A 20,933-nucleotide genomic window follows, 5' to 3' on the forward strand; every position below is an offset into this window, starting at 1 on the left:
CGGATTTTGCCTTCAAAATAAAAACACTAATGTATGGGGGGGGGTTGGGTCAAGAGAGAATTACTACTTTATATAAAATGAAGATTATTATAAAGTAGAGCACATTCAGAAATGGTTGGAATTTAAGTAAATGAATGTCAGGAACATAATAACCTACTCGTATAAAATATAGAATAAAAAAGCAAACATTATTTTGATTGTAATGATTCTTGTTTATTTACTTGTGGTATTGTTCAATTATGCAATATAGAAGTGTAATGTTTAAGAACTAAGTACCAATTGTCATACTTGAGTAAAAGTAAAGATACCTTAGTAGAAAATGACTCAAGTAAAAGTGAATGTAACCCAGTAAAGTACTGCTTAAGTAAAAGTGTAAAAGTATTTGGTTTTAATATACTTAAGTATCAAAAGTAAATGTACTTGCTAAAATATACCTAAGTATCAAAAGTTAAAGTTAAATTAATTGTTGAGAAGCACAATCTGAGCAATGCACAAAAAACGTTTTGGATTCTGATGAAATTAAATCACTGCAATTACTGAAAGAACTTGTGAGTGGAACATATATATATTTTTTATAATATTTTTTCCTGTACGGTGCTATATTTGTAAACGATCAGAGGCCGTCTGCGCTCTTATAAGGTCCTTACTACTGTAAAGTGTCTGTCCAGGTGCGTAGGAGTCAAAATAAGAATAATGGAAGAAAGAGACCCGCACACTGTCGAAAAATAATTGGATCCAAAACTGAAGCTTGAATGCAAAATAAAGATGTTTATTAAAACATCATGGTGCCCAAAGAATAGATCATAGTGCAAGAAAGTGTATAAATAAAAGGTGAAAACAAAACAAATGTTTCAGCCTCAGGCCATCATTGGCACACACCTGGTTTCTATTTCAATGATACTTGCATATGTCACATGATCGGGCAAGAAAATACATCAGAAAGTCTATAAATCAGTACCTAGTACAATAGAATGCATGATCTAGATTATATATGAAATATGCAAAATATACAAAAGCGGACAAGAGAAACATCATCAATTATTTCTTATACATATACCATGTGAACATTTTCTCAGAATAAATAACACAGGATTGTAAGAGTAGGGAGCTAGAGACACCACTAGGTGGGGGTATCGAACACCTGTTTTGTATGTTATTTTGGCAGTAATTCCCATCAAATATAATTTTGCAAACAATGTTTAAAAAAATAATTGAGTTAATAAAGCCGCATACTAACATGGTCTCTGTTTTGCTTTCTTGAGTAAGGCAGCTCCAAAATGCAGGTATGTCAGCCTAGCTCAGTGCTTTCTGTGGTGGTGGGGCAGCTAGCGGGAAATACAGAGCTTAGGGGTAGGTAATGTTCTCTAGTTGCGCCGTGATTGGCTCAGTGTTCTGTAACTCATGGGGACACCACGTCACTGCAAAATCTACAGGGAGAGCTAGAAAGTTAAAGCCCCTTGGGTGCTGCCATAAATTAACATTAGAAGTGCCCATCCAAGAAGGCTCAATGTTCATTGGCCACAGATAAAATGATGTCAAATCTTGTTATATCTACCGCAGCTTTGATTGGACTGATCATGTCAACATCATACTTTCAAAATCTTAGCTAGCAATCTACACAAGCAGTCATCATCATGAATCAAGTCGACAATCTACTGGAAAATCCTTTTCAATCCTTGTCACGTGAAGAGAAATTATAGATAAAACGTATCGGTGTTCATCGGCCATTGGACAGAAACATTACACAAGAAGTTGGAAATCACAAATTCAACAATGAGTGGTGTAGTGTCTTAGCTCTTATTACTTATTTATATAATAAGAAAGACTCAGTGTGTGCTTGCTCCCTTATAGCTTCTGCTATAGCAGCACCTTCATCAACACGTTCCCTTCTTTCAGCCTGGGGTCTCTTTAAGTGGTTTGGAAGGAATCAGTGGCTAACTGCAAGCGTTGCAAAGCAATCACTAGCCTGCTACTCAGTGGAGAGGGTGTGTGGTCCAAGTTTGGGTTTAAGGGTCTCTTTTCCAAGGATAAACATTCACATGCAACACCATGGGCCAGACAAGGTTGAATACATTGGCCATGCTGTCAATCCAGCATGACTTCCGTGAGTTCAAGACAACTGGTAACTCTGAAAGAACTAGTTCCAACTGGGAAAATACGTTTTGAACAGTCATCCAACTCAGAATTCCAAGTCGGGAACTCGGGCCTCTTTCTAAAGCTCCGACCTGAAGATCACTGATGTCAGGATTCGACCTTGTTTTTTTCAGAGTTCCCAGTTGTCTTGAAAGCACCATAAATCCAGAGAATGCTAGACTTTGATGACAAAAGTTGCCCACAAAAAGGACCGCCGCGCTACCTTCCCTTATGCCATAGTTCATACTTCTCAATTGTCAGTAGAAACCACATTTGTTTCAGCAAGTCAGCTATATCACCTACATTTTTTAAAAAGTCAGTAAATGAGGCTGAATTAACTGTTTCGCTGCCAGACAAGGCTCCACTGATAGCCAGCTGTAAGGATTCACTCCATGGTGCTGAAAAGAAAGCTCTGCTGTTGGGACAGCTTTATGTGGGCCCTAACAGTTTGTGGGCATCGTTTGTCACCGTTATAGTGCAATTAATGTATTGTTTAGTGTTGTGTTGTGTAGTGGCTTTGCTGACATGCATCTAATAAAGTATATTTTTTTGCCCCACCAAGATTCACATGCCAAAATCGCCACTGCAAACAATACACTATCAAACAGTTCCTCACATGCAACTCTTCTAACGTCATATACCTTATTTCTTGTCCATGCAATAAGCAATATGTAGGCAAAACCAGTAGACCTGATAAGAACACGCATTATAGAACACAAGACGGCTGTAAGGAGAAATGACCCTAATTCGCCTATCGCACGTAATTTCTCAAAGGCCAGTCACCCAGTCTCTTCCATATCCTTCTGTGCTATACAGCAAATAAAATGTTCACATAGGAGTGGTAATCTTGAATTAAGTCTTCTCCAGACAGAATGCAGGTGGATGTTTTATTTAAAAACTATCCACCCATCAGGCATGAATCAAAAATAGTTTTTGAAGTGTTTTCTGTAACTGGTATATTGCCTCTTATTTGTGTTCGATACCCAATCTAGTGGTGTCTCTAGAGCCCTACTCTTACCATCCTGTGTCATTTATTCTGATGAAATGTTCACATGGTATACTATATGTATATTCTGATCAGTGGAGGCTACTGTGGGGAGGACAGCTGAATTGGAGTCAATGGAATGGTATCAATCACTTTGGTTGATAACATTACATTGACTCCGTTCCAGCCATTACTATGAGCCGTTCTCCCCTCGGCAGCCTCTACTGATTTTGATGCATTTTCTTGCCCGATCATGTGACATATGCAAGCTTCATTAAAATAGAAACCAGGTGTGTGTGCCAACAATTTACACTGATGATGGCCTGAGGCTGAAACGTTTGTTTTGTTTTCACCTTTTATTTATCCACATTTATTTATACATATTTATATGCATTCAAACCTCAGTTTTGGACAGTGTGTGGGTCTCTATTTCTTCCAGTGTTATATTCGTACCATATAGTGTCCAGGCACCCCATTTTAAGCTGTTGTAGGGCAGTCCAGCCTCTGAATTGACTCTTCTTTTTAACTGTATGCAAGATTTTCCTCTGTGTTGTCTTAGAAATTCAGCATTCTCTGTGTTGATCTCTCCAACCCCAATTGTCTCACCTCTGAGAAGCAGAGGTTACATCCTGTTGGTCTGATATCTGATTGGAGATTAACTTTACAGTAATACTATTGGTCAACCATTTTTTAAATCCAAACAACTCAGATGCTTACAAAAGGGTCTTAGATTCATTGTTATTTCTTTTTTGTTCTTTAACTTCTGTGGTGGGATACTTTCTTTCTCTCTCAATCTCTCTCTCCTCTTTGGTATTATTGTGTGTACAGTAGCTACGTTTGCAAGCCAGCCAGCCAGCCCGCCCATAGAGAGAGCATTGCATTGTGGACTTTGTAGTCGACTTAAACTGCAACAGACTTCCACAACGATTTTCACATAAAATATAATTGTATTTGTCACATGCGCCGAATACAACAGGTGTAGACCTTACCGTAAAATGCGTACTTACAAACCCTTAACCAACAATGCAGTTTTTGATTAGCTGTTCCGCAATCTTATGGCTTGGGGGTAGACACTGTTAAGAACCCTTATGGACCTTGGCTTGGAGCTCCTGTACTGCTTGCTGTGTGACAGCAGAGAGAACAGTCTATGACTAGGGTAGCTGGAGTCTTTGGCAATTTTTAGAGCCTTCCTCTAACACCGCCTGGTATACAGGTCCTGGATGGCAGGAAGCTTGGCCCCAGTGATGTACTGGGCCAAATGCACTACCCTCTGTAGCGCCTTGCGGTCGGAGGCCGAGCAGTTGCCATACCAGGCGGTGATGTAACCAGTCAGGATGTTTTCGATGGTGCAGCTGTAGAACTTTTTGAGGATCTGAGGACCCATGCCAAATCTTTATCAGTCTCTTAAGCGGGAATAGGCATGCGACCTGCCACACTGCCAGGTCTCTGACCTCCACCCTGTAGTCTGTCTCATCGTTGTCGGTGATCAGGGCTATCACCCTTGTGTCGTCTGCAAACTTAATGATGGTGTTGGAGTCGTTCTTGGCCACGCAGTCGTGAGTGAACAGGGAGAACAGGAGGGGACTAAGCATGCACCCTTGAGGGGCCCCTGTGATGAGGATCAGAGTGGCAGATGTGTTGTTGCCTACCCTTACCACCTGGGGGAGGCCCGTCAGGAAGTCCAGGATCCAGTTTCAGAGGGAGGTGTTTAGTCCCAGGGTCCTTAGCTTAGTGATGAGCTTTGAGGACACTAGGGTGTTGAACGCTGAGCTGTAGTCAATGAACAGCCTTCTCACGTAGGTGTTCCTTTTGTCCAGGTGGGAAAGGAAAGTTTGGAGTGCAACAGAGATTTGTTGGGGCGGTATGTGAATTGGAGTGGGTCTAGGGTTTCTGGGAGATGGTGTTGATGTGTGCCATGACCAGCCTTTCGTGGCTACAGACGTGAGTGCTACGGGTCAGTAGTCATTTAAGCAGGTTATCTTGGTGTTCTTGGGCACAGGGACTATCAGCCTACCTTATTATTATGCCAATCAGAAACATTTCATCATAAAAAATATTGTTCTCACATATTAGTGTTAACACTGTAAATTATAGGAATGAGTGGTTTTTGGTGGATTTTTCCTTTAATAACACTTATTTTACTATTATGAGGGGACTTTTATTTTGAAACATTTCGAAATTCCGTGACCGGTCCTTTTTTTGTTGTTGCTGACGTGACGCTGATGTCTTTCACAGCGCACGCAGAGCTAGCTAGTTTGCAACCACGACTACCAACATCAGATTGCGGTGGAGAGAGAGAGACGCAGATGGTCATGTCGGAGAGAAGGAGCAAAGATGAGGTGCCGAACGGTGCAGCCCATAGCACTAGTACAGAGCCACACGTTGCCAGACCAAATATTGGCAACAGAGTGACTGTAGTGCTTGGGGCTCAATGGGGTGACGAGGGTAAAGGGAAGGTTGTGGACCTGCTCGCTCAGGACGCTGATATCGTTTGCAGATGCCAGGTAAATTATAATGTATGCTTGCTAGCTAGTAAGCTAGCTGGAGGACATTCGAAACATGTGGTTGCGGTTACAAATAACGTGTAACTAACTACCTAGCCTCTGGTCATGACTCTCAGTTCCATACACATAGTCAAATGACTAAGGCGTTTTCTGTAGGGGGGAGTATTTTTAAGTCAGAGCCGTGACGCTCGATGCACACGCATCGCTTGAGGTACACATTTTGGAAACAAATTAGGACTTTATCGTTCATATCGGCGACAAATAATTTTCAAAAAACAAAAGGATAAAGTGATACACCTTTTTTTTATAGGGTTCCTACATGGCCAAATGTCCAGGTCACAGCCCTTGTTTACGGAAGACAGTGGACTAATGTTACAGTACATGTACTAATTAGCTTAGTATCTGCGTCCCGAACACCTGTAACTGTTACTGCTGTATAAACGGTACAGACGCCACAAATGTTTTGTCACTAAAAAATATTGTCGTCTGCAACTGTTAAACGATTAAAACGGTGTGATGTGTTTTATTTTACATTTGTGTAAATATTTTGACGTGATGTTAGAGGGATTTGTTTCTATAACCGTAATGTTACCGCAATTGCGAATCGATTCACGTTTAACGTTAACGTTAGATGTAGTATTTCCAGAGCCAATTTTCCCTTTAAACAGAACATGTGAGGTTCTTGGAGTAAGGAGTAACTCCTTTTGTCCAATATTGGTCTACTTAGATATCTATCTCTAAGCTAACAAGTTAGCTACCGTTGTGTATTGACTGTACGTTACTAAAAGGAGAACTAGCCCTCGACGTAGCCAGAAGATTAAGTTAACTAACGTTCGCTAGTTAAAGCTGGATTTGTTGTAATTAGTAAACTAACGTTAGTAAAAATGTTGTAGTTATCTATGTATGGAAGATGTGGGTCCTGGTCAGACTTGTACTTGTTAACTAGCGCTCTTATTGGTTTGCAGTTGGTAACTAGTTATCTATCCAACTAAGCCAGACACCTAGCTAACGTTAGCTACTCGAGCAACCAAATAAATTGTCGATGATGAACGTCGAGCACTGCATTGCTAATGTCACCTTGAATTATATCGCATCTATAGCTAGCTCTGGCTAGCTACGTTCATATTGCACCACTTAACACCAGATAAGATGGCCTAGTTTTGCATTTTCTTTTTAGTACAGTCTGGCGATGCAAGGTGATTCAGACTTCTAATACTGTTGCACATACAGTGCCTTCGGAAAGTATTCTGACACCTTGACTTTTCCAACATTTTGTTAAGTTAGACTTAATATAAAATTGATTTGATTATTTGTTTTTCCCTTATCAATTTAGACACAATGCCCCATAATGACAAAGCAAAAACACATAAAAAAAATTTTTGCATAAGTATTCTGACCCTTTGCTATGAGACACTAAATTGAGCTCAGGTGCATTCTGTTTCCATTAATATTTCTTAAGATGTTTCTACAACTTGATTGGAGTCCACCTATGGTAAATAAAATGTTTTGGACATGATTTGGAAAGGCGCACACCTGTCTATATAAGGTCCCGCAGTTGACAGTGGATGTCAGAGCAAAAACCAAGCCACGAGGTCAAAGGAATTGTCCGTAGAGCTCTGAGACATAATTGTCGAAGCACAGATCTGGGGAAGGGTACCAAAACATTTCTGCAGCATTGAAGGTCCCCAAGAACACAGTGCCCTCCATCATTCTAAAATGGAATAAATTTGGAACCACCAAGACTCTTCCTGGAGCTGGCCGCCTGGCCAAACTGAGCAATCAGGGAAGAAGGGCCTTAATCAGGGAGGTGACCAAAAACCTGATGGTTACTCTGAGCTCTAGAGTTCCTCTGTGGAGATGGGAGAACCTTCCAGAAGTACAACCATCTCTACAGCACTCCACCAATCAGGCATTTATGGTAGTGGCCAGAAGGAAGCGACTCCTCAGTAAAAGGCATATGACAGCCTGCTTGGAGGTTGAATAAAGGGTCTGAATACTTATGCAAATGTGATGTTTCTAAAAATCAGTTTTTGCTTTGTCATTATGGGGTATTGTGTGTAGATTGAGAGTTTGTGTTTTTGTATCCATTTTAGAATAAGGTTGTAACATAACAAAATGTGGAAAGTCAAGGGTTCTGAATACATTCTGAAGGCACTGTACAAGCAAGTGCATCTCTGTGTGTACCTTCTCACCTGCCATAGAAGTATCAAGTGTCTAAAGACAGCACTTAATGCATCTGACCAACGTTTGTGTACATTAAATGTGGCTGTCAATAAAGAAATATTGGCAAGCAAACTAGCTAAGCCTATTCTGGGTTGAGTGCGTTCCACAAAACCATGGTGTCTGCCTTATGTAGACTGCATTTTGGCTCTTATCACAGTTACTTTGACTCAGTCTAGGGCCACCTTATCAATGTCATTGCAGTGTGGGTGTTTCTCATGTCCACACAACACTGGCCTTTATAACTGTAGGTTTAATGTTCACTAGGCTTTTGTCTTTCTTGTCCTTTCAGTCCTCTTCAAAAGGGTGACTCTGCTCAAGGCAGGATTGGAGAAGGTTCACATTAGGTATCCTAGTCTTTATTTATTGTCCCCTGAAGCATACATATTTTCCAGCCTTTACTGTGAGCTCCACAATGTGCGGTGATCAGGCACGATGACACAAAAGACTAGGTCCTCGGGATAATTTTTTATATAGAAGGACTGGAGCTCAGTTCTGGTGACTTTTTAAAAGGGCATTCAACTCCAAAATGAATGAAAAATAAAATGATGCTGACACCATCTAAAATGTAATTTCCACTTCCAGAAATGAGCCCAGAAATTATTTTTTACACTTAACAAAATATAAATTCACCATGCAAAAATTAAGGATTTTACTAAATTACAGTTAATATAAAGAAATCAGTCAATTGAAATAAAATCATTAGGCCCTAATCTGTGTGAAGTTGCTAGATTTTGGCGGGAACTGGAACAGGCTGTTGTACACGTTAATCCAGAGCATCCCAAACATGCTCAATGGATGACATGTCTGAGTATGCAGACCATAGAAAAACTGGGACATTTTCATCTTCCAGGAATTGTGTACAATTGCGTCCAATTGCGTCATGGGGCCGTGCATTATCATGCTGTAACATGAGGTGCTGGCAGTGGATAAATTGCACGAGATTGGGCCTCAGGATCACGTCATGGTATCTCTGTGCATTCAAATTGCCATCGATTTGTAATGCAATCATTTGGCTCCGTTAACCTAAAAGAGCCATTAATTTAGCTCCTAAACGGCTCTTTGTTCAGTAAGGCTTAGAAATGGAAAACCAGGAGCAAAGTCAATGTAATTTTAAAGCCTACTATTGTCAGATAGTGAAATTAGTTAAACAACTTTTACCTGACTGAATTATTAGATGGCCTGCAACAAAAGAAAAACGCACAAAAAAATGTGGGCAGACCAGAATGAGTCTCTGTCCTCACTATATTGTTCCTGCGCTGAGGAATACCATCTTCAGAGAGTGTTTATAATTTTTCTTCAGATAATTGATGTCTGGAACTCAAAAAGCAATACATTGGAGTGTCAGCAACATTCATGCATGTGAGTTCAGTGCAAACAGCTTAACAGAGGGAAATAAAATATTTGGGAATATACACTTCTCAAAAAAATAAAGGGAACACTAAAATAACACATCATAGATCTGAATGAATGAAATATTCTTATTAAATACTTTTTTCTTTACATAGTTGAATGTGCTGACAACAAAATCACACAAATGATCAATGGAAATCAAATTTATCAACCCATGGAGGTCTGGATTTGGAGTCACACTCAAAATTAAAGTGGAAAACCACATTACAGGCTGATCCAACTTTGATGTAATGTCCTTAAAACAAGTCAGAATGAGGCTCAGTAGTGTGTGTGGCCTCCACGTGCCTGTATGACCTCCCTACAATGCCTGGGCATGCTCCTGATGAGGTGGCGGATGGTCTCCTGAGGGATCTCCTCCCAGACCTGGACTAAAGCACCCGCCAACTCCTGGACAGTCTGTGGTGCAACGTGGCGTTGGTGGATGGAGCGAGACATGATGTCCCAGATGTGCTCAATTGGATTCAGGTCTGGGGAACGGGCGGGCCAGTCCATAGCATCAATGCCTTCCTCTTGCAGGAACTGCTGACACACTCCAGCCACATGAGGTCTAGCATTGTCTTGCATTAGGAGGAACCCAGGGCCAACCGCACCAGCATATGGTCTCACAAGGGGTCTGAGGATCTCATCTCGGTACCTAATGGCAGTCAGGCTACCTCTGGCGAGGCTGTGCAGCCCCCCAAAGAAAGGCCACCCCACACCATGACTGACCCACCGCCAAACCAAATCATGCTGGAGGATGTTGCAGGCAGCAGAACGTTCTCCACGGCGTCTCCAGACTCTGTCACGTCTGTCACATGTGCTCAGTGTGAACCTGCTTTCATCTGTGAAGAGCACAGGGCGCCAGTGGCGAATTTGCCAATCTTGGTGTTCTCTGGCAAATGCCAAACGTCCTGCACGGTGTTGGGCTGTAAGCACAACCCCCCCCCTGTGGACGTCGGGCCCTCATACCACCCTCGTGGAGTCTGTTTCTGACCGTTTGAGCAGACACATGCACATTTGTGGCCTGCTGGAGGTCATTTTGCAGGGCTCTGGCAGTGCTCCTCCTGCTCCTCCTTGCACAAAGGCGGAGGTAGCGGTCCTGCTGCTGGGTTGTTGCCCTCCTACGGCCTCCTCCACGTCTCCTGATGTACTGGCCTGTCTCCTGGTAGCGCCTCCATGCTCTGAACACTACGCTGACAGACACAGCAAACCTTCTTGCCACAGCTCGCATTGATGTGCCATCCTGGATGAGCTGCACTACCTGAGCCACTTGTGTGGGTTGTAGACTCCATCTCATGCTACCACTAGAGTGAAAGCACCGCCAGCATTCAAAAGTGACCAAAACATCAGCCAGGAAGCATAGGAACTGAGAAGTGGTCTGTGGTCACCACCTGTAGAACCACTCCTTTATTGGGGGTGTCTTGCTAATTGCCTATAATTTCCACCTGTTGTCTATTCCATTTGCACAACAGCATGTGACATTTTTTGTATAATCAGTGTTGCTTCCTAAGTGGACAGTTTGATTTCACAGAAGTGTGATTGACTTGGAGTTACATTGTGTTGTTTAAGTGTTCCCTTTATTTTTTTGAGCAGTGTATTTCATAGAACAGACATGCTTCTTTATTAGGCTGTCATCTCCGAACCAGACCCCCCCCCCCCCCTCCCCCCCCAAAGATTTTTATTGTGGATCTACACTGATCTCAAAAACATCCTCTCCAGAATCCATATGATGGAAATCCGTCGCTGTGACCGTGAACTTTAAACCCTGATTTATGCGCCCCTCCCGTCACTATGAATTGATAACAGGTTGGCATAGCAATAATTCTCCACTCTGTAGCTGGTGCACTGCCAAGGCTATAGGCATGTAAAAAATAAACCAATTAAAGGTAGACTCGGCGAGATGAAGTTGCATGCACGAAGTTAACACAATCTCGGGTCAATTTCCGCAACAACTAAGCTTTGAAGCATGGAGGCTAAAACTGCTTCTCGAATAGAACGAATAGAACCCTGATCATGCTTGTAGGCGATGTCATGACGACATTAGCTAGTTAACCTCTAACGCCTCACAAACCCGGATCCGGGATCCCCCCCATCAAAAAAGCTGACTAGCATAGCCTAGCCTAAAGCCACAGGGATATCATATAATAAAATGTTCATGAAATCACAAGTCCAAGACACCAAATGAAAGATACACATCTTGTGATTCCAGCCATCATTTCTGATTTTTAAAATGTTTTACAGGGAAGACACTATGTAAATCTATTAGCTAACCACGTTAGCAAAAGACACCACTTTTTTACTCCACCATTTTTTTTACTCCATCAGTAGCTATCACAAATTCGACCAAATAAAGATATAAATAGCCACTAACCAAGAAACAACTTCATCAGATGACAGTCTGATAACATATTTATTGTATAGCATATGTTTTGTTAGAAAAATGTGCATATTTCAGGTATAAATCATAGTTTACCATTGCAGCCACCATCACAACTCTCACCAAAGCGACTAGAATAACTACAGAGACCATCGTGTATTACCTAATTACTCATCATAAAACATTTCTTAAAAATACACAGCGTACAGCAAATGAAAGACACAGATCTTGTGAATCCAGCCAATATTTCAGATTTTCTAAGTGTTTTACAGCGAAAACACAATATAGCGTTATATTAGCTTACCACAATAGCAAACATCACAACAGCATTGATTCAAGACAAAAATAGCGATAACGTATAAACCACCAAAATATATTAATTTTTTCACTAACCTTCTCAGAATTCTTCAGATGACAGTCCAATAACATCATATTACACAATGCATATAGAGTTTGTTCGAAAATGTGCATATTTAGCGGCACAAATCGTGGTTATACAATGTGATTAGTGGCCAAAACTTCAAGCAATCTGTCCGGCGCCATCTTGGAGAGGCACCTAATCTAATCGAAAACTATTCATAAACTTGACTAAAAAATACAGATTGGACAGCAAATGAAAGATAAATTAGTTCTTAATGCAATCGCTGTGTTAGATTTTTAAAATTAACGTTACTGCGCAATACAGCGTGCGCTAAAGCGAGACCGCACCATAATTCATGGCGGAATTATTATTTGACATTTGTCAACATAAGTACGAATTAACAGCATAAAGACTGCTTACTATTTGCTGAGCTTCCATCAGAATCTTGGGCAAGGTGTCCTTTCTCCAGAACAATCGTCTTTTGGTTGAAAGATGTCCTCTTGTCCTGTCGAAATAGCCGCTAACGTTAGCCACCCACTGGAGAGGTGTCCAACTCGTGAAAGCGCATCACAAAGAAATCCAGGAAAATCGCAATAAACTGATATAAACTGCTATAAGTCGGTTTAAATTAACTACCTTATGATGTCTTTAACACCTATAACGAATAAAAACATGACCGGAGATATAGAACTACTAAAACGAAAGCGTTTGCAGGACGCCATTGTGATGTCCTCTTGCGCCAGATGTCCCGTTGAAAAGAATGGTACTTCCGTTCCATGATCATTTATAGTGGCCCAGATTGCGCAATCCACTCCATTCAAATTCTCCCCGCTTACTGACATCTAGAGGAAGGCGTATGCAGTGCATGTAGCCCGATGGCTTACATGGGGACTTATAAACTGACCTCAGAACAGGGACCTCGATTTCTGAAATCTCACTCCCTGACAGGAAATGTGCTGCAGAATGAGTTCTGTTTCACTCAGAGAAATAATTCAAACGGTTTTAGAAACTAGAGTGTTTTCTATCCAATAGTAATAATAATATGCATATTGTACGAGCAAGAATTGAGTACGAGGCAGTTTAATTTGGGAACGAATTTTTACAAAGTCGAAATGGCGCCCCCCTAGTGTCAAGAAGTCATGCGCTGAAACTAGTGATGCACTGATATGACATTTCTGGCCGATACCGATATCTATTTTTTCCATTGCCAAAAAAAACGATACATTTAAAACGAATACAAATTTTACATAAATAAATTGGTGACTTTTAAGCATTCTAGTACAGTTAAATAGTTAACACACACACATGGACGCAGCAGTCTAAGGCACTGCATCTCAGTGCAAGAGGCGTCACTACAGTCCTTTGGTTCAAATCCAGGCTGTATCACATCTAGCATTGCTAGGGCGGCGCACAATTGGCCCAGCGTCGTCCGGGCCGTCATTGTAAATAAGAATTTGTATTTAACTGACTTGGCTAGTTAAATAAAGATTACACACACACATCACACTGACCCAAAGGTTATTTTGTTGGCATTTACGTATGTCCCCATTACCAGTAAAACATAATCTCAACCTATTTCCTTGACTTACTTGTTGTGCTGTTTCGTTGTTCGTTTGTTCAGTCGTTTCATTCTCAACCAGGATTTCTATGGAACGCAGTTTGGGTTTTCGCGTGCCAAAAAAAGGTACATGTCAAATAACACTATTTGACATGTCAAATAAGCTTGTTGACTAATCAGGACCTGAATATGGCTGCACGTCAAATAATACTTTAACGCGTTCATGTGTTTTTAACGTAGTTATTACACTACCACTAGTATTTCATGTGTCACAACGATTCATCGTTAAGCATGCTATGATGCTGGTAAAGTTGTCTCTCGTACCTACAGTGCTGGTCATAAAATGGATGCAAACAATGTAGTTCTTCCCCGAAAACATAGCAAAACAACATCTGTTTCAGTAGCTATAGTTACCTGGCTAACTATATAGGTAGGTGTCATCATCAAAAATTACCCTAATTTATAAGACCGTTCATATTGGTGGTCGGACCTATCTATGTGAAGCTAGCCAAAATCGTGGATTTTGCGGTTAGCCTTCAAAAAAAAGTATGGCATAATTCTACTATTTGTATTAATTTGCATCACTGTCAATGACATTTTTATTTTGAAGGCAAACTGCAAATTCCACTATAGTGCCCTGCTGTCGTTAAGCTAATAGCAGTGACACTATGAAGTGTAGGGCAACATCTTAAAAATAGCGCTTTTGGTAGAGTTTACGGGTGCTCGACCAGTCTGCAAAAGCCAATGTCACCCACGACAGAGAACGGTTGATTGTCAAGCGCAATGAATTCCATTATCTTGGTTTAATGGATTTCGCCTTTGAGTTGTCTTGCTGAAATGTTCTTACTCTTTCAAATGACTGCTCCACTTGACTGCTCCATCCACACAGCAGACATTGTAGGCTAGGTTAGGAATGCTGTGTTGCACTGTGTAGCGCAAAATTTTACGTGGTGTCGTTACGTCCAGTACCTACGTTATATAGGTATGCATGGTAGCTTTGACATTGGTTTTTAACATCTGCGTTCAACAAGACATCGGGCCGATACCGATGTTGGCACTTTTAGCTAATATCGTCCGATTCCGATATGTTCACAGATTTATCAAGCATCCCTAGCTGAAACACATCATTGGGTCTGCTGTTTGAGTCCTGTAGTTACCATGTTGTAGATGCTGTGTGAGAAGTTTTGCATCACACTCATCTCAATATCTGCAATGCTCCTCGCTGAGTGTCATTTAATGGAATGCTATGTTACACAATGGCGTGTGTGTAAGAGGGAGAATATAGTGTTCCTCTTTTTTTATAAAAAAAAAAAAAAGCAGTGACAGCAATCTGAGGTTCTTACTTGCAGCATGAGGTTGAAAGGACAACAAGGAGCAGATTTCCAAGTCTTACTAATTAAGTATCAGTGCTGATACTCTATTCTGCTGCTCTCAAGTGGCTTCCCAAGTGACCATGACAGTGAATTGTTGTCTTTGGGGATCACACCAACCTTTTTGATGTGATCGGGATATTTTTGATCACCACCAAGTTGTATGATGGCCAGAGGATGCGAAACAGAGTATAAAATCAGATGCATTTTCAGGTGTGATTTTTCTAAAATATTTTTTTCAGGACTTGGGAATGCATTCCAAACTCTATTAAATGCAAGATGTTGCTTGACTATCATGGGGATTTAATTTCTTATTCAACTACCGCATACAGTTCTGAGAGTTAATGCTGTCATTCTCTGTAAAGCTATGAAGAGACAAGGAAGGAAGGAATTTGGATCGCTGCGTTTTACCTGACACCTCTTTCAGCCTTTGGCTTGATTCCGGACATGTCTTGCACAAAGACAGACATTTCTCATGAGCTTTCCATCCAGTTGGCGACAGATTTTTATGCCAATATTCTAAAATCACCATAAAAACATTATGCACATTTTCTCACCTGAGATGTTTCCATCAAATTGACTTGTGGATAAATGGCTGTGTGTAATGACACAGTGCACATATAAGTAACTTTTATGGTTGAGTTTCTATCACATTTTCAACTCTACTGTCAGAAACAAATGTTTTGTATAGCGACTATGTCTGCTCTGGTCTTGGCACTAGCGCTCTAGCCAACAGCTAGCAGATACAGTGCGGCTAGGCTACCTACATTGTTATGGATAAGTTATTTGGAAAGTTTACTGACGTGCTGTTTCCACCAGGCCTGTCGTGACACGTTTTTTATATTTTTTTATCCGTCATGTACTTTACACTCATAAAAAGGTTGGATGGAAACCTGGTTATAGAGAGCAATTTAGGTTTGTTCCCTGGTCCACAGATATCTCCAAGGTGTGAGAATGAGCATGTCCTTAGAGCAGGGTTCTTACATGCTGACCAAACCGGACAAGCGCGTGTTGATTTTGTTCACCCACACCAGAAGTGATCAGGACACGCAGCTTGAAATATCAAAACATACTCTGAACCAATTATATTAGTTTGGGGATATGTCAAAGCATTAAACGTTTATGGCAATTTAGCTAGCTATAAACATTGTGCTGTTACCTGAAATGCACAAGGTTTCTCTACTCTGACTTTTAATCCACAGTTAAAATGGTAAACCACATTCATTTCTCATCCCTACTCCTTCCTCAGGCTTCTTTTTTACTTATTTGGACTTTATATGGCGGCTGGCAACCAACTTTACGGTGCAGTACTACGACTGGGTCAGTTAATCTTTCAATCACCCACGTGGGTATATGTTCCTCAACACCAATGAGATGGCACGTGGGTATATGCTCTTAAAACCAATGAGGAGATGGGAGAGGCCAGACTTGCAGCACGTTGAGCGTCACAAATAGAACCTATTTCTATTTTAGCTCCTGGCCACGCAGATGCTCGTGAGCAGTGTGGGTGCAATGATTGAACAACATGTATGTGTCAATTTATTTTGCAACCCTCGCGCACGCAACCGGTGTGGTCAGCATGTTACAGTCCTGCCACCTGCCGTCTTAGTGTCCTGTTTCAGGCAATCCATTGCATGTGGAGGTTAAACAGGTTCTCTAGCATGCCTATATTCTGGCAACCTGAGGAAGAGAACCGCAGGGTTATGTGTGTTTGTGTGGCTGTATTATTCTTGAAAGAACCTTTACTCTCATTTTATCTCTACCTTTGTCAGTTATTGTACCTTTTTTTTCTTCATTTATTGAGCCTATTGGTCTGTCAGGAAACGCCCCACTGGCTAGTAATAGGTAACAGATCTCTTTACATAGCTAGGCCTAATGCTTTACATGGGACCACTGTTGTGTTTGGCACATCGTTGCTATGGAGATGTTTTCTAGTTCTGGGTGTATGCTTTTTTTGAGTTCTCTAATCTAGTAATTGCAGGTTGTTCAGAACCCCTCTAGTGATCTCAATTATTTAAATGTTATGTTGGAGGATCATGTCCAAGCTATTGGCATAACCCAAAAAACACTGACAAATCAGAGAAACAAGAGGGTCATAAAAAGATTCATTATTCCGTGTGTGTGTATATATAGAGTGCATTCAGTAAGTGTTCAGACCCCTTGACTTTTTCTACAGTTTGTTAGGTTACAGCCTTATTGTAAAATGAGGGGGGAAAACATTTTAATCCAATCTACACACACTACCCCATAATGACAATGCAAAAACAGGATTTTTTTAATGTTTGCAAATGTAATAAAAACGGAAATATAATTTACGTAGGTGTTCAGACCCTTTGCTATGCGATTTGAAATTGAGCTCAGGTGCATCCTGTTTCCATTGATCATCCTTAAGATGTTTCTACAACGTGATTGGAGCACCTGTGGTAAATTACATTTATTGGACATGATTTGGAAAGGCACACACCTGTCTATATAAGGTCCCACAGTTGACAGTGCATGTTAGAGCAAAAACCAAGCCATGTGGTTGAAGGAATTGTCCGTAGAGCTCCAAGACAGAATTGTGTTGAGTCCTATATCTGGGGAAGGGTACTAAAACATTTCTGCAGCATTGAAGGTCCCCAAGAACACAGTTGCCTCCATTGTTCTTAAATTGAAGAAGTTTGGAACCCCCAAGACTCTTCCTAGAGCTGGCCACCTGGCCAACCTGAGCATTCGGGGGAGAAAGGCCTTGGTCAGGGAAGTGACCAAGAACCTGATGGTCACTCTGACAGCGCTCTATAATTCCTCTGTGAAGACTGGAGAAGGACAACCACCTTCCAGAAGGACAACCATCTCTGCAGCACTCCACCAATCAGGCCTTTATGGTAATGGCCAGAAGGAAGCCACTACTCGGTAAAAGGCACATGACAGCCCACTTGGAGTTTGCCAAAAGTCACCTAAAGAATAGAAGATTCTCTGGTCTGATGAATCTGAGATTGGACTCTTTAGCTTGAATGCCAAGCGTCACATTTGGAGGAAACCTGACACCATGCCGTGGGCATGTTTTTCAGCGGCAGGGACTAGGAGACTAGTCAGGATCAAGGGAAAGATGAATGGAGCAAAGTACAGCGAGCCTTGAAGAAAACCTGTTCCAGAGCACTCAGACTACGGCGTAGGGTTTACCTTCTAACAGGACAATGACCCTAAGCACACAGCCAAGACAATGCAGGAGTGGCTTTGGGACAAGACTCAATGTCCTTGAATGACCCAGCCAGAGCCCAGACTTGAACCTGATCGAACATCTCTGGAGAGACCTGAAAATAGCTGTGCAGCGATGCTCCCCATCCAACCTGACAGAGCTTGAGAGGCTCTGCAGAGAAGAATGGGAGAAACTCCCCAAATACGTGTGCCAAGCTTGTAGCTTCATACCCAAGAAGACTTGAGGCTTTAATCACTGCCAAAGGTGCTTCAACAATGTACTGAGCCAAGTCTGAATACTTATGTAAATGTGATATCATTTTTTTTATATATATAAATATGCAAAGATTTCTTAGCCTGTCATTATGGGGTATTGTGTGCGGGGAAATGTAGAATAAGGCTGTAACGTAACAATGTGGGAAAAGTCTAGGGGTCTGAATACTTTCAGAATGAGCTGTAAGTCAATGTGGCTGCATTACTCTCCAGGATCAGAACTGTAGATGGTCAAATTAATAAAGTTTCCTAACTATATCAGTTCATAGGAAATTACGCTGTCACAAGCATGCTATTCAGGAAAACACTAAATTGATGGTATTCTGTGACTATTTCAACTGAGGTGCTAAAGTGGCAAGCCATGGACTAATCCTACCACCTGCAAATCCTGCCACACAGAGGCTGCTCTTCCCTGTGCCCCCCTCGCCTCTTCAGACCCAATGGGATTAATCGCACCAGCCAATTTTAGGTGGAGAACATTGGACGTCGTCCAAGGGAGACTAGCAGTCCTGTGACAGTCACGGGAGGCGAATGGATACATATCACATTAGAGAATGTTCCAGGCTATTGTTGGGAATTACGACTTGGTTCATCTCAGCAAGTCTCTTTGAGTGAACTATTGCCGCATATAATACATGCCTTCATGGCAATAGCTGCCAAGTGGGTCAAGCAAGCCTGAAGTAACAAATGGAAAGTATGCAGCAGTGGGAGATGAGGCCATATCTCAAACTGATAAAAAGGTAGAAGCCATGGTATAGGCAGAATTTAAAAATCTATCCACATTCTCAGATTTGCATGTCATGTTTTTTGGTCAGCCTATGTTCTCGTGTTGAAGCCTCACGAACCACGTGGGTCCCATTCATTGAAAGCAGCCGTCACCGAACGGCAGTAACGATACACGTCCGGCGCGGCCCCCTGTTGCAGGTCAGGCAGCTGGGGGCACATCATAAATGCAATAAAAAAGGAGAGGCATCTACGCACACCCCTTCACTCGTCCAAGCACTGCCATGGCCAGGAATAGCCCAGGGTACGCTTTCCCGATAGCGATGGAGCTTAAGCTTACAAGTGTTTTAACCATGCGTTGTTCCTATAATGGCCAAAGATGTTACATGCGTTTTCCAAAACACCACCTCGAAAGAACTAAGTGTGTCGTTGGAGCATGTGTGTACTGATATGATCAAAAGTCAGTTCTGCTCTCAGATCAGCTTTCTCCATTCAAATCTTACCATAACATTAGAATTATTCCACAGTACTGACAACAGATCAGCTCCTAGAGAGATGACCACTTATATGGCTGCAAATATTGAGGCGGCTTATTCTAAAGCTAATTTCTGGAAGGCTAACCCAGAAGTAAAATTTTGCGTAGTTCGGTCAGCTGCTTGATTAACTTCTGAGTTCATAAGTGTTACAAATTTAGAGTTCCGGCAAAAACTAAGTATCCACCCTCACAAAAGGAAACAGGAAACTCAGCAAAATAACTTAACATGGAAATTAACATGATTCTATGTTTAACGAAGATCTTCTGTGAATAAAGGTACGCATGCAGGCAAAAAAATACATTTAACAACGCACTTAGCTGTTTCTAGTGGTCTGCTCGAGTGATCTGAGGCAGTTGGTAAATAACGAGCATTTTCAAGTGCAACTTTATTACTAATGCTTTTGGGAAACAGCTCAGAGATTTAACTATGCTCCTGCGAAGGTTCTAATGATGAACCTAGCCCTAAAATACTTTAGGGGAAACTGGGCCCAGGCCTGCTCATTGCATGGGGCAAAACCAGACTGATTTATCACTCACGCAACCCCTCCCCAGACCAGCTATGAACGAGGAGACTCCTCCAGTTGTAGAGTTCATGCCAAAGGCACTGTATGTTCTCTCTCTGGGTACAAGCAATTTTATCTCATGTCATCTTAGATTTAAAAATGGGGTAATGTTATTTTGTAAGCACTCATGGTTAGACTCGGATGGACTTTTGTGTAGTAAACTAATATGAAGACAAGACGCTAGAATCACCAACCCTTTAGTGGATGATTTGTATCTCCACGGACTGCCCGCTAAAATGGCTGTAGATCCTGTGTCCTCAGGTGTCCCTCAGCTATGACTGAGCAATCTGTACCATAGTGTAATGTCTGTAGGTAGGCTCTTTGGTCTCAGGTCTGTGTCAGTATTCCAGGGTCAGACTTGATCTCAAACCATGTGTTCAAAAGAACATCACACTCTCAAATATTGGGGCGAGTTTGTTTTTCTTCCATGTCCAACGTTAAATTGTGAAAAGTAAAGCTATAGCCTTTCACATTGCTTCTGTTGGTGTGATTTTTGTTTCACAATTTTGGATGTCATGTGTGTCTCTATGGTGACTGACTCTGTCCCTCTCTGCAGGGTGGCAACAATGCAGGACACACGGTGGTGGTGGACTCTGTGGAGTATGACTTCCATCTTCTACCCAGTGGCATTATCAACCCCAAGGTCACAGCTTTCATTGGTGGGTAGAACACAGCTGCTGGACTGAGGAATGAACAGGAAAGATGATTTCACAATAAGAATTGAGCTGTGAAGTAACCCTCATGGTCTACTACTACGTCAGT

At 41.6% G+C, this 20,933-nt stretch overlaps 1 protein-coding gene across 1 annotated transcript in view; it reads left to right on the top strand.

Moving 5' to 3' along the window:
• Nucleotides 1-5,347: 5,347 nt before the first annotated feature.
• adss2 (adenylosuccinate synthase 2) overlaps nucleotides 5,348-20,933 on the top strand; it is a 31,671-nt gene continuing 16,085 nt past the window's right edge. Inside the window, exons 1-2 of the mRNA XM_038974894.1 lie at nucleotides 5,348-5,622; nucleotides 20,728-20,830. Coding sequence (XP_038830822.1) covers nucleotides 5,425-5,622; nucleotides 20,728-20,830 — 301 coding nt within the window. The 5' untranslated portion in view covers nucleotides 5,348-5,424. The remainder of the gene's footprint in view (nucleotides 5,623-20,727; nucleotides 20,831-20,933) is intronic.

This window comes from Salvelinus namaycush, chromosome 35, assembly GCF_016432855.1.
Source record: "Salvelinus namaycush isolate Seneca chromosome 35, SaNama_1.0, whole genome shotgun sequence".
Taxonomy (NCBI): domain Eukaryota; kingdom Metazoa; phylum Chordata; class Actinopteri; order Salmoniformes; family Salmonidae; genus Salvelinus; species Salvelinus namaycush.